The 15,740-nt window shown below is 37.2% G+C and overlaps 1 protein-coding gene across 1 annotated transcript in view; it reads right to left on the bottom strand.

Moving 5' to 3' along the window:
- Positions 1–10,497: 10,497 nt before the first annotated feature.
- Positions 10,498–15,740, bottom strand: part of LVRN (laeverin) — a 90,054-nt gene continuing 84,811 nt past the window's right edge. Inside the window, exon 20 of the mRNA XM_037801560.1 lies at positions 10,498–12,629. Coding sequence (XP_037657488.1) covers positions 12,489–12,629 — 141 coding nt within the window. The 3' untranslated portion in view covers positions 10,498–12,488. The remainder of the gene's footprint in view (positions 12,630–15,740) is intronic.

Raw genomic sequence — 15,740 nt, 5'->3', positions numbered from 1 at the left:
GGAGCAGTACATAAGCTCAGACAGAAGGAGCAAGCTTGCCACAGCCAAGAGGGACACTTTGAAGAAAACACAGGAGCTGCAGATGAGAGACAGTTTGGAGATGGCCGTTGAAAGCAGATTCTTGCTCCGGAGAAGCTAAGAGAGGACAAATATCCCAAGTGCAACTAAGAGTGACATTTTTGGGGAACTGCAGCCTAGAGAGGAACGTCCTAGGAGAAAGCCATTTTGAAACCAGAACTTTGGAGCAGACGCCAGCTGTGTGCCTTCCCAGCTAACAGAGGTTTTCCAGACACCATTGGCCATCCTCCAGTGAAGGTACCCAATTGCTGATGTGTTACCTTGGACACTTTATGGCCTTAAGACTGTAACTGTGTAACCAAATAAACCCCCTTTTATAAAAGGCAATCCATTTTTGGTGTTTTGCATTCCAGCAGCATTAGGTAACTAGAACATTCACTTTCACAAACCTTGTACAACTTTCCATATCCATTCAGGTCTTGTAGTCAGCAATGAATACAGCAAACAAAATTCATTTTCACAAGCCTTCTACAATTTTCCATATTCATTCAGGCTCTGTCATACATATTCTTGAGGATAAAACTATACACTTTTCTTTTAACAAAGCACATCTTGTATATTTTACACACCTGCATACTTTAAGTTACCAAAAAGATCTTTTATACTGTCTAAACATCTTAAAAACAAAATTATTTTAAAATAAAGTTTTTCAAAATATTAACTTAATTTCATTAAACACAAAATTACATTTTTTTACCATAATAAAGATCTAATGGATATAAGCTAGCTTATTTTATTAGTAAAATTGTATAAATTTAGGGAGAACATACCTAAGTAGAATAAAATTGTATTTGTTTGACTCAAAAACTCATCATAAAAACAGGATAGGACTAGATTTTGTCACTGCACTTTTTTTTGTGGCTGTGTTTGCCTTTTTTTATTCCTTCTCTTGGATGTTAAACAAATACCTTTATTTTCATAATATCCCCAGATTATGAGCAACCTCAAAAGCATACTGAATACCAAGCTCTGGAAAATACACTGATAATTGTTTAATTTGTCCTGAGCATAAATACAGGGAAATGTTTCCATAGTTCTCAATGACATTTTCCATTACTTACTGAAATTTGACAATTAGATCTTATATAATTACTCCTATGCCAAGGCTATTTATGTTTTAATAATGATTTGTTGTGATTACCATTTCAAAGGTATCATTAGAAGAAAATAATTTAAAATTGGGGACTTCTCTGGGAGCAACCATGACTTATTCTGCAGTATTTCTTTTGTGCCCACCATTCCTGTCTCCAGGCCCTGTAGAAAGAATTCTAAACCAAGTCCAGCCTTCCCTCATATTTCTGTACCCAGCCCTTCCCCACATAGCTGCCTTAGCTGGTTAGGCCCTGAGGGCAGGGATAGGTGAGACAGAAAGAATGAGGGTTGGTCTGTTGAACTTGTATTTTAAAGTTTTAAATGAGGGCAGTGGAATTTAAGACCCTTAAGGTGGCCTTAGTGTTGATGAGAATTCCTATGCCCTTCTTCTAATTGTTTCCAATTATTAGGTCTATTTCACTTAAAGTTGCAACCTGGACAACTGGAAAAGTCTTTGCCATTTCCCAAAGCAGCCCTCTGCTTCCTTTGGGAAATTCCAGGTGACAGTTTCTTTCCAATGTCCAAGTTTTTTTTACAATAATTACAAATACTAAAGCCTTGAACCTTAATGCCTAGAGGGTTTTTTCCTTTTTCTCTGGGACTCCAGGAATACTAATACTAATGTGTATGTGTATGTATGTGTGTATGTATGTATATATATGTGTGTGTGTATGCATATATATATGTATATATATATATATCATGCTTATGTATCTTTGAACAATTTGGATAGAGCTCTTTAAGACATTTTGTTAATTTGCTATTACCATATGGAGGTATGAGAATATACTTTGAACATGCAGACAGACACAAATATAAATTTAGTCACACAAAAAATAGAAACACAGAAATAAATGTTTGAGAGGGACAAATAAAGGATTGAATACACATCATCTCATCCCATTTCTGCTCTCTTCTGCAGAACAACTCTAACTGTAATACAGTGTCTCTTTCTATAGGACCATTTTCAGGCCATTTCTTTCCTGATTCTAAATCATACTGAGGCCGGACTGTGTTATAAAAAAACTATTTCTTGTTTTTGTTCCCTATAGGCTCGTGACTAAAATCTTTCCAATTTTTCAAAATATAGCACAAAGAGAACGTTATTGGAATTACAATTTCTCCTTTTAAAGAATTTCTGCAATCTGTAACCAATTAGGAACACTTGGACAATACAATGCAGTAACACACCAACCAACAAATTTAAACCAACACCTAACACTTACTATATATTTAAGTAATACACCATTTAGTAACTAGATCAAACACAATGATTATCAGTTAAACAGGCATCATACACTTACTTAATTTCATCAAATACCAATTAATTGTTGGATTACTTATTTTCCAAGAATATACTCCACAGACAAACTCAGGCCAAGGCCTTGCACCTCATATAGAATGTTACCCAGAAAACAGAAAGATGTAGAGGTTGGGGGAAAGGGGGACTCTTCTGGAAGCCAGATCTGGGCTTCAGACCCTGGTCCTGGAGACTCAAACCTCTATACTGACTGACAGACCCACGTTTTCCTTGATGACCCATTCACCCAGTCTGATGTCCAGACTTGGAACTGGAAACTGTTTCTCTTTGTAGTTTTATAAGGCACTGAGGGTATGGAGTACTGCCAGAGCAGAGAAAAACCTGGTTGCCAAATGTCTAGACTAAATGAGGAAGCAGCTGCAAATGGCTCAATTATTGTGTTTACCTGTCCTGCCTGGGCTCTAGAAATTTCAGGCAGTTGGACTCCTTCCTTCTTAGGAAACTTTGTCCCTTCTGGGGTTGCCAGACTGCTACAAATCAAAAGTGGTGGGTCTCTGCCTGATGCACTCAAATAAACAATTCCTGAGACACCAGGGTTGCAAAGAGAGAAAGAGTTTATTGTTAAGTGCAAAGCAGGAGATCAGACAGCCTGTTGGCCTAAAAGTCTGTTTCTGTGACTGCAGTAGATTTGATAGTTTTACAGTATCAAAAGATGGGTATAGGGTATTGAGTACAACGGTTTGAGATGATGAAGTTATAGATGATCTAATTACTGAGTTTGCAAAAATTGATCACATGCTTAGTCACAGAACATAGAAAATGGCAGCCTTGATATGATGATGGGTATGATTTTTAGTATTATCATGAGGTATAGGTCACTTATAGGTTAAAGTTTAAGCTACTACATGTTAGGTGGGCCAATTTTGGTTAGATCCAGCCCCAACTAGCAAGATAGTTTTGGAATTAGGGTGTGTTAGTTCTGGCAAGGCCCTTCATTAATAAACATTAGGGACTGTCTTTAGTGATCATATGCCTCCAAAGTTGAAAACCAGAATAATGGTGTACAAGTGAGAGTCAGTCACATGGTTTTTGTAGTCACAAGATAAAGGCTATATGGTTAAACAATCATTATCAGAGATCAAGGCAGCTGGATTACATGTAGTTCAGCAATTTCAGGTATTTCCCTCTGGCTATTCTAATACACTAGAAAGTAAAAGAAATATTTATATAATGATTCAGTAATCATAATCATTTGTTAAATTCTAACTTCTCAGTTACAACTTTGCATATCACTTTTTGGTGCTCTGTTGCCTTCAGCATGATTTTCCAGGCCTTCTATGACCGGAGGGAGTCCTACCTTTCCAGCCTCATTTTCACTGCATCCTTCCATTAACCTGACACTAAATGCCAGGAATACCCCCAACCCAGGACCCACTCTTGCTTTTCCCATGATGTCCCTCTAAAATTGCCACTGTAAAACCCCCTTGTTGCCCAGTTAGGATAAGCACCCTGCTTCTATGTTTCCAAGCTTGTATTGTAGTTAGTTATCTACATACCTGTCTCCTCTCCCAGACTTCCCTTGCTTCAAGGCAGGATCTGTACGATTCTCCAAATATGTAGTATGTGCCACAGCAGCTTGAAAATTGGCGCTTATCACATGTCTACTAATGGAAAGCATCGATGACACATTTACGATTGAGAATGGTAACTTGGTGATCTGTTTTCTGTGAATCTAGGCAATATATGGCACTTTTCCTAAGGCTTAATCCACTCCCCCACCCCTCTCCCATACCCTGGCCCTGCACTGTTAAATGGGAGCATAAGACCCATGCCTTCATAACAGGCAAAGCAAGTTTTAAGGTTCACAAACACAAGCATGACTGAGAGTGGGCTCTCTTGGTGAATGTTATATTTTGCAACATGTCCGTATCCGTACTATGGCCACAACCTAAACCAACATAGTGTTGATCTCAAGCTTGGGTTTTCAAAAAAATCAAAACCATATGAAAACATATTCATGTGTTAGAGATTCATAGGAGTTATCTATGGATTTTTGTTTTCTCCTTTATCATTTCCTATATGTGCCCATTTCCTGTAATCACCATATATTTTACATCTTTTAAAATTATTAATAAATATTTTTAAGATACCTCTGAGACTAAATTGTCTTGAACTATGCTATCTTGAAGTACACACAAAATAAATGTTTCCAGGAGATGGCGCAAAAGCCCTAATCCAGAATAAAACATTAAAAACCAACCAACCAACAAATGAAAACCCTACTAACTCAAGAATAATTGTGTGAAGGGCATATTGACCAAAATAGACATTGGTTCTAGAATTTCCATTTCCATTAAATATAATTTGTTTTGCCTCCTCTGCAATCAAGGGTGAGCCATTTCAGGGGTCAAGGGTCACTGAGATAAGAGAGAACATGTGTAACCTCCAGAGGCTGCAGACCAGGGCTTTTTGTGTAGATGACTCTCAAAGAATGGGCAACCAGATGTGAACATGATGCAACACCTCAAATGACTCTAGGGATCATAGAGTCCTTCAGTTTTCAAACATTGTTTTTAAGACTTTTCTCTAAATAAAATCCAATATATGCAACCAACACAACTGGAGCTATTCTAATTGAACCAGGTGGATGGGTGGGTTGGGAGGGTAACAAGAACCATGCTGGGCCTTCTTTTTGCCCACCCCACCCCAACTCTTGGTGACTGAATAATCAAAAATTGACTATTATTTATCTATATTTACAGAATCTATAAAATACCTCCAAGAAGTCCTAGGGAAAATCACTAATGCAGTGTAGTCCTTTTATTTGCCACTGAGGAATGGGATGTTCTGAGAAGGGGATTTGCAATTCAAAAATTGAAAACTATATAAAAAACAAAAAACAAAAGCAAAACCCAAAAATCAACAAAAAAACCCACCCCACATTAATTGCTTTTAAAGGAAAAAAATTAAAAAGGACATTTAATATACATCAATAAATTCAACATTAACATTTCCCACAGATTTGACATCTGCAATTAGAATTTACAATTATTGAATTTCTGATATTTTTAACTTTGGATTCTCTTATATCATTTTCATGATGTATATGATTATGCACTCATCATTTCAGCTAAAGCTGGCTTTCATGAGTAATATAAGTACATTCCTAAGCTATATTCAAATCCATAAAGTTGCAAATATCTTTATGTTGTACTTCCTTTACAGTCTATAAAATAATTTTTGTGGTATTTTTAAATAATTTCTTTGTTAGAGAAGGTGTAGGTTTACAGAAATATCATACATAAAATACAGAGTTCTCATATATCACTGTTATTAACACCTTGCATTAGTATGAAATGTGTTATAATTCATGAAAAAAACATTTTTATAATTGTACTAACTATAGTCCATAGTTTACAATAGGGTTCATTGTGTTGTACAGCTGTATGTTTGATCTTTTAATTTTTATTCTAATAACATATATACAATCTAAAATTTCCCCTTTTAATCACATTCACATACATAATTCAATACTGTTAATTACATTTACAATGTTTTGTTACCATCACCACCATACATTACCAAAACTTTACAATCAACCCAAATAGAAATTCTGTACAATTTAAGCATTAATTCCCCATTCCCTACACCCAACCCAGCTCCTGTTAACTTCTATTCTAGATTCTGACTCTATGAGTTTGCTTATTCTAATTATTTCTTATCATTGAAATCATACAATACTTTTGTGTCTGGCTTATTTCAGTCAACATGATGTCTTCAAGGTTCATCCATGTTAATCACATGTGTCAGAACTTCATTCCTTTTTACTGCTGAATGATATTCCATTGTATGTATATACTACATTTTGTTTATCTGTTCATCAGTTGATGGATGGACACGAGTTGCTTCCATCTTTTGTTAATTGTGAATAATGCCACTATGAACAGAGAAAGCAAATATCTGCTTTCAATTCTTTTGGGTAAATACCTAGGAGTGGGATTGCCAGGTCATATGGTAATCCTAAAATTAACTTTCTGAGAAACTGCCAAACTCTCTTCCACAGGAGCTGTGCTATTCCCGCCAGCAATGAATGAGTGTTTCTATTTCTCCACATTCTGTCCATACTTCTAATTTTGTTTTTTTAACAAATGTTTTGATGCAATTATAAACTTTAAAAAAATAGCGTAGTAACAGCATGAAGCTAGCCATTTAAGACTTCTGCAAACCCATAAAATCTGTACAAATAATGCCTGCAAAGTAGATGCAACAACTTATTTAAATGTGTTTACCTAACATTCCTTTTCAATACAAGTTCAAATTCAAATATTTTTAGAAAATTACTCTTACAAAGCTTTCCCCTTTTTTTGAATGCCATGTCTACATGAAGCACTGCCTATTATTTCCAAGTTATCCACTTAACACTCTGTATTTCTGGACGATGGTAGAAGTGTGTGTATTAAAACTTTCAAATGAGGCTTCCCAACAAAAAACTGTTCTGACCATGTCCTCAGTTAACAAGTGAAAGAAAAACCCAAAGGTAAATGAGGTTTGGCAACCAGACAGAGCAGATCTTAAATTCTGGCTTCTCCCATTGCTAGCACTGTGACCTCAGGCCTCTGTTTCCCCACGTGCTAATATCAGAAGAATTGTACTGGCCTGAGTTGGTCATTGTTCAGGTTTGCTAATGCTGCCAGAATGCAAAACACCAGCAATGGATTGGTTTTTATAAAAGGGGGTTTATTTGGTTACACAGTTACAGTCTTAAGGCCATAAAGTGTCCAAGGTAAGGCATCGACAATCAGGTACCTTCACTGGAGGATGGCTAATGCCGTCCAGAAAACCTCTGTTAGCTGGGAAGGCATGTGGCTGGTGTCTGCTTGCTCCCAGGTTGTGTTTCAAAATGGTGTTCTCCAAAATGTCTGCATCAGCTTCCAACAGCCATCTTCAAAATGTCTGTCTCAGCTACAGCTAGCTGTGAGCTCCCTCTATCTGAGCTTATATAGTGCTCCAGTAAACTAATGAAGGCCCACACTGAATGGGCGGGGCCACACCTCCATGGAAATTATCCAGTCAGAGTTATCACCTACAGTTGGGTGGGGCACATCTCCATGGAAACACTGAACAAATAGGTTCCAACCCAATCCACACTAATACGTCTGCCCCCACAAGATTACATTAAAGAATATGGCTTTTTCTGAGGGACATAATATATACAAACCAGTACAGTCATTAAGCCATTGTCTCTGAATTCCAATCCACCTATTTATTTTCTGCTTTGTGATGTGAGGACTGGGACTCACAAACCACATTTTTCCCTTGCCAGCAGCTCCCTGTTGGGCTCTGCCAATAGGGGGAGCTGACGGTCAGGGGAAGGCTGAGGAGGGAAGAGGAACTTGCTCCTTCCTGTTTGCTTCCTGTTCTTTTCAGCACCGCCCCAGCAGTGACTCTTCATTCCACCAGTGGCTGTTGGGTTCCAGTTCCCAGGTTTTTCTCTCACTCTCCCAGACTCAGTCTAGGGTGTTCTCTCAGAGATAGCTGCACCAACTGAGCTGACCTCTGCAGGGGCCTTCCAATGAGCTTCTGAGGCAGCGGCTCCGGCTTCTAGGTTCTAACAACCCACCTCTTCCCTTTGTTGCCCCCACCCTACAGGGGGTGGCTGCTTCCTGCATATCTCTGTGTTATGTCTGTTATGTCTGTTATGTCATTGTTACTCTTTTGCCTTTCAGTTATCCTATACCGGTTCCTTCTAAGTGCTGTCAGTCAAAATAACTGAAGTGGTTTCTGTTTTTCTGAGTGGACTTTAACTGATATACTGCTTCATAGGGTTGTTCTGAGGATGAGATAAAGTGTGTGTAGCACACAGCTCAGTGTATCACACACAGAGGCCATGCAGCAGGTGGTAGTTTTTACCTGCTAACCACATCTCTTTTCTACTATATTATGGTACTTCCAATTGGGCAGGTCATAACTCCTCTCTGAACTTATTTCATTTATAAAATGAGTATATTTTTGCTAAAATTTGGGTTATATGTTTGTCAGGGAACAGGGAGTAAGGGAGAACCTCCACTGTAGGAAGAGGTGAATTGTTGGACTAGTAATCTCACCCTGCCAAGCTCTCACAGGAGCTCACAGGTAAAGGTACCTTCTGGAGCCGGGTGGTCAGGTAGACCTGTTGCTCACTATCAATAAATGAAAAAAAATAGTTCCTTGAAGAAGCCATAGCTTCTCTCTGTTGTGACACACCCTTAGGATAATCGTCTATAGGAAGCCTGAGACTATGTAAAGATTGTTCTCTCTCATAGGAACTGATATTACTAATAGACTGGGCTGATCTGCGTAAGATATGCTGAGATTGGCGGGACCATTCTAAACGACGGGATGATCACTGCAGAGAATGGAGAACTTGAAACTCCTGCAAACCTTGTGCTTAGAGCCCCTTTACTCCTCTGATATCGATCTATATATGAATCCCAGGGTTCAGAACTCTTCAAGTTGTCTAAATAGCCCACTTTCAGCAGAAGCCTGAAAGCAGACATGGTGATATCTTCATTTTGCTTGACATTGTTTGTGAGAGGAAGCAGAGAGAGAGAGGAAGTCTTTGATTTGTCTCTCCTAGTATCCTATTTCTTTTTTGTGACAGTCAAAAGAATCAAAGTGCAATTCAATCTAGGACAGGCAGGCATTCACACAGTTTAGGCTGCTCAAAGCAGATTCCATGAAATGGCTCAGCTTAAACAATGAGAATTTATTTGCTCATGGTTAGAGTGCAGGAAAATGTCCAAATCAAGGCATCATCAAGGCAATACTTTCTTCCCAAAGGCTGGCTGCTGGTGATCCTTGGCTCCTCTGCCACATGGCACATGGTGACACCTGCTGGATTCTCCCTTCTTTCTGGGTTTCATTGCTTTCAGCTTCTTGCTTCCATGGCTTTCTCTCTCTGTCTGAACTTCATTCTCTCATAAAGGACTCCAGTAATAGGATTAAGACCCATCCTGAATGAGGTGGGGCATACTTAACTGAAGTACCCTCATCAAAAGATCTTATTTACAATGGGGTCACACCCACAGGAATGGATTAAACTTAAGAACATGCATCTTCAAACCACCCCACACACACATTATATGTTCATACACACACATATATATACTGTATTTTACATACACAAATAGCCTTTATTTTTCACAAAATAAACTTTTTAGCAAATAACATATACTTTAAAAATATAGTTTGGATAGGGAAAGTCTCTGATAAAGTCTGTAATTAATTATTTAAAAAATTCTGATCCAAGAATATCCATTTTTTAAATAGAGTGGTAAAGATCTACCTCTATTTTTCATTCTTTTTCTCTAAATCCCATTTAAAATTCTGAAGTAATGTTATAGCCACCAAATCAAAATAATTTTTTTTCATCTAGTTACATTTTCTCCAATGAAGAAGGTAGTGAAAGAGCTGGTAGTTATGTACTTAGTTGGGAGTTTTTATGTTTACCTACATTAAATCAAGATATTAATACTTAAAAATGCATAGTTATATAGCATTATATAATTATACATGATACAATTTCTAGACTTAAAACCATTTATCATTACTTATATGAAATGGCAATATATTATTTAGACATGACCATAGCATAGAATAAGTCAAATCATTGCCATAGTGACTCAAGGTTACATTCATCCATGTAAATACAATTTCCCCCAAAGACTTAGAGCAGTTTTAATAACTTCAGAAGTACAAATGCTACACTTACAAAACAATCATTTGAAAAAATGATTTACATTTCTTTTACATTATATATTTTTGTTAATTTTGAATAATATATATAAAATTTTTAGTCCCTCTAATTGAAGATGGAAAATGTTGACTGAAACAAAAATTGAGTCTTTTGGAATAACCCATATTTTCACTTTGTGCTTATTAAAATTTTTAATAGATAACTTAAGAACCATGACACTGGCCATCACATTTGAAAGAAAAATGCATTGCAGATTTAATAACAAATAACTTTTATTTCTTTACAAATTTAATTTATTTAATAACAATCTTATAGAAAAATTGGAGGTACAGTAAAAAGATTTTTTTCCCTGTACCAGTGAGAGTAAATTGTCCACTGATGTGTCATTCACACCTGAATACTTATATATTTCCTACAACCAAGGATATTTCTGACATTAGTACAACACAGCCATCACATCAGGAAATTAACATTGAAGCATCTTTTTGTATCGAATCCTCAGACTCCATTTAAGATTTTCCAGTTGTCCCAAAATAATGTCCTTTATAGCAAAAGGAGCCAGATGAGAATCATGCTACATTTTGCTGCCATGTATCTTTAATCTCCTTCAGTCTTTCCTTGACTTTCACGACCTTGACACTTTTGAAGATTATTTTGTGGTATGTCCCTCAATTTGGGTTTGTCAGGTTATGCAGCTCGGTCAGGAATATAACACAAGTGAAACAGTATTTTTGTCATTTGTTTTATTAAACAGAACAAAATTTTAATTGAGCACACTGTGATGTTCACTTTGATCACTCAATTAAGGTGATGTCTGTGAGGCTCTCCCACTGTAAGTTATTCATCTTCCCTTTGTAACTAATCAATGTTTTGTGGGAAGTATCTTACACAGAGCAACAATTTGAAGACATGGAGATGTTTTATTGCTTACAATTTAAACCTCTAAATTTAAAGAAAAAAATCTCTGACCTATGATCTGTGGTTCAAGACTGTGTTTGGTATGTCCACATGGCCAAGCCCCAGAGCCTCCCACTCACTCAGGGAGAATGTTCTCTAGTGACACAAAATTTTCCTCAGTGTGTATTGCATTTCATTGTGGCTTCATTCACATATACAAGAAATAGAGGAAAAACCCTAGATAGCATTTCCTTGAGTTTATATAATATCTTTAAAGGCTTTCAATTGAAATAATTTTCTTTGATCATTACAATATCATTCTGAGGTAGGTAGGAGAGCTATAGTTTTACCGCTATTCTACAAAACAAAAACAATGAAAAAATCAGGAGTAAGTCATACATACACAAAATCTAGGCTAGGAATGATTTCCTTAGCTATACTGTTTTAATCAGGTGGTAACAAGACTAAGCTAATTTCATAAAATGTTTAAAGTAAGTTGGTCCAAATTATAATTAGGTTCAATTTGGCCAAGTTAAATCACATTTCAAACTCAATCCCCTGAGTGCAAAGCTGTAAGGATTATGGTCTGGTCAGTTTTTTAGTTCTCTTTTCCCCTCATTTGGGATTTCCTTTTGCCTTGAACATTAGGCCATCATTGCTACTGCCTTTTGGCATCATTATTTTTGGCTAAAATAGGGTGTGTCCCACAACCAAGAGCTTTAGGGCAGAGCCTGCATCTCCATTTTGGCCTCTGCAACAGTGATTCTAAGGGCACTTCATTGGATCCTACAATCAAGTGTCTTTGTGACATCATGAAGTTCAGTAAACAGTAAAGTGTGACTTACTACGGGGAGAGAGAAGTGGGAGGAAAAGACACAGCTCTTGTCTTTAAGGCACTTGACATAGCTCATAAAATTCTCTGTTTTTTCTTTTTAAAACTTGCTTTTCTTTTTTTCTAGTGAATGCTAATTTTCTGGTTTCTATCTCTTTACACTGTCATGCTATTTTCTCATTGCTTTTTAAAACGCTGAACTAAATAAACCATAGGGTATTGCAAATCTGTATTTTCCTCTGAAAAGACTGTGCTCTGCATTAATGCCAATGATGTAATCTTCCACTGGCCATCACAATGGAGTAAGAAAGACTTTCTGAGATGAATTTGTTTTTAAAAAGCATTTTAAGGAAATTCTGTGAGTTTCTAGCCCAAGATAAAGTGAAACCCTCCCTAGAAATACAGCAGTGTTGGCAAAAACCTCAGCAAATCCCCAGCCTCAGAGCCAAGTGTCAAGAGGGGAAAAACAGGACTCTGAGTAGTAAATGAGACTGAAATACAAATAACAAACATGTGTCCTCCAGAGTCACAAAGTATTGGAAGACAAAACTACATCATAATATGCAAGAGGTGTGCTGAAAGTGGTCATTAAGCTATGTGTTTTTCCGCAGCCACTCAGCTATCCTGGCATTCCGCTTATTGTTTTTCAGATTCTGATTCTTTATAGCCTGTAATTTGGCATGAACTCTGAGCCTCTGGCGCTTTTCCAACATGTTACTGAAAAACTGCTGCAGCTGAAAAGACAGAGACAGTTGATAAATGCAATCTAACATCTCACTTAGACAAAAGACACAGTTTGCGCTAAGCAGCAACACGATTTTGCAAAAGGATGATGATGGTTTGAATGAGTAGAAACGTGTACCCCTAGATTGTGTCTTTGGGATGCCTCAGTGTGATGAAGACCACACCTACCCTTGAAGAATAAGATATGGACTAGAAGCTCCACAAAGCAGGAATTTAGTTTGCCTTATTCTCTGCTGTGTTCCCAAAGCACATAGTAGGTACTCAATAAATATTTATGAATGCATATTGAATATTATACAAGATTTGTGGACAGAGATACTGGGATCCCTTTTCTTATCTCAAAAGAAACTCTGCAGCTTCCAAAACTCAAAACTGGAACTTAACATTCGTGCCTTTACAAATGTTATCCTTTATTAAAGAATACTTAGTAGATATGTCCATAGGTTAAATTCCCTCATTGGCTAAGGTCAAACATTAGGTTATGGGAATATTTGCCTCAATTTTACATATAGGACAGACCCCAACTGACCAATAAGTTATGTACCAAAAGTCCACTTCCATGTCTGTGGATTAGAATTCTGAACACATACAAGGTAATGTTTCATACCAGCTCACAAAAACTCAAACCCTAAGGCACCTGAAATTGAGTAGTAATAGGACTACAAAGCCTTAATTACAATGTAAAAGAAAAGTAAGATTCTAGGGAAAGGCTGGATAAGGAGCCAGGAACAAACCTCCAGCTTTCGCCTTCCCTGCCAGCCTCTGGGGACTGCATGCCCACAGCTCCACACCACTGGGGGTGCCCATGATCTGGCTCCTGCAGTGGGTGCAAGGGAAGTGGGGGTCTGTGGGAATGGACGTGGGGCTTCCTGCATGTTTCAGGACATGCATAAGGCCAGGCTTCCAGCAGGGTGGAGCATAAAGGCCGGAGTCAGAGATGATGAGGGAGTAAGGAAACTGCAACAGTGGGAGGAAGGAGGACACATATAACCTCCTTTTCACCTTGGTTTTTACTAGTTATTTTAGATGCTATCATGTGAACTGATATGTCATGGTAGGACTGTTGGGCATTTACATTTTTTGACAAGTGTATTTATAGTAGCTAATTTATTTGTTCTCAAAGTTGCAATAATTTAACCACTGCTCAATGGTGGTAAATCCAGTTTTGCATTTTCTTGTCAGTGACTAGAGATTTTTGGAACTTTGAAGATTGCTAAATTTATACAAACTTTATTCATTCATTCGACAGTAACAACAAGAAAACTTTACTGAGTTGTGTAGAAACAATGAGGAACTGATGCGTTTAGAAGATATGAACACAAACTGAGCCTTGATATTCTAGCAGCTTTTGTTCCAGCACGTTCTGGATGTGGCCTTCTCTCCTTTGTCCAAGGAATCCCAGATAAATCAGGTCCTGACAGCTAAGCCATAGGCAGGCCAAAACCCAAACAAAGCTAATTCCCTTAGGAATTAGTGGTTCTTCCTCTCTGGTAATAACTATGTAACTGGCTGTTTCTCCCCTTTTTGCTTATGATCAAATGTCAGGCCTTTGAGAACCATGCATTGATTTGTTTATTTGCCATTGGCGGTGGGGGTGGGGAGCTTGATTTTCCTTTCTTATTTACACAGGCTCTTTCTATTCTTATTAATATAGTTCTGAGCCTTGGCATTTAATTTGTACTTATATATTTTTGTCATTTTATTGAGATATAACTTATGAATCATAAATTGTTTCCACTTAAAGTGTCCAAGTCAATGAGTTTTGACCAATGTATACACCTTGAAACCACAGCCACAATCAAGATACAGAACATTTCTATCACCCACAAAATTTTCCTCATGCCCGTTTGCAGTCCCTCCCTCTGTCCCAGGCAAACAGGGATTTGCCTTCTGTCACTATGGATTAGTTTGCATTTCCCAGAATTTTATATAAATGGAATTGTGCAATAAGTTCTCTTTTGTGTCTGGTTTCTTTTAATCAGCATAAGTATCTTGAGATTAGATTCATCCATATTACTACATGAATTCACTCCTTTTGAATTGCTGGTAGTATTCTGTTGTATGGATATATTACATTTTCCTTATCCATTTATCTATCGATGGACATTTTGATGGTTTCCAGTTTTGGGCTATTGTAAATAAAGTTACTATGAACATTCATATTCAAGTCTTTATGTGGTCATAGGTTTTCATTTCTTTTGGGTAAAAACCTAAAGTAGAGGACAGAGCAGCCTCTTCAACAAATGGTGCTTGGAAAACTGTATATCCATATCCAGAAGAATGAAAGAGGACCCCTACCTCACATTTTATAAAAAATTAACTCAAAATGGATCAAAGACCTAAACATTAGAGCTAAGACCATAAAACTTTTAGAAGAAAATGTAGGGAAATAGCTTACAGATGTTGTGATAGGAGGTGGTTCCCTAGACCTTACCCTCAAAGCACAAGCAATGAAAGAAGAAATAGATATATTGGATCCTCAAAACTGAATAATTTGGTCATCAAAGGACTTTGTCAGGGAAGTAAAAAGGCATCCTACACAATGGGAGACAATATTTGGAAAACAAATATAAGATAAGGGTTTAACATACAGAATATATAAAGAGATCCTACAACTCAGCAACAAAAAGACAAACAGCCCAATTAAAAAATATACTTCCAAATAGGAGTATATTGGAAGGAATGAAGTTATTTCAGGATATTTGTTTTTCCCATCGCTTTGCTTTGTTTTATTTGGAAATTTTTTTTTTATTTGATAAAATTAAAAAAAAACAGAAAACTACAAATGTTGGAGAGGATGTGGAGAAAGAGGTACACTTATTCACTGTTGGTGGGAGTGTAGAATGGTGCAACTGCTCTGGAAGGCAGTTTGGTGGGTCCTCAGGAAGCTATGTATAGAATTGCCATATGAACCAGCAATTCCATTACTAAGTACATACTCAGAGGAACTGAAGGCTAGGACACAAAAGAACATTTGTACACTGATGTTTATAGTGGCATTATTCACGACTGACAAGAGACGGAAACAGACCAAATATCCAACGATGGATGGATGGATAAACAAACTGTGGTATATACATACGATGGAATATTATGCAGCT

The sequence above is a fragment of the Choloepus didactylus genome, chromosome 13 (assembly GCF_015220235.1).
Source record: "Choloepus didactylus isolate mChoDid1 chromosome 13, mChoDid1.pri, whole genome shotgun sequence".
Lineage (NCBI taxonomy): Eukaryota > Metazoa > Chordata > Mammalia > Pilosa > Megalonychidae > Choloepus > Choloepus didactylus.
The sequence above is the reverse complement of the archived record's forward strand: the minus strand, read 5'-3'. Positions and strand labels throughout refer to the sequence as shown.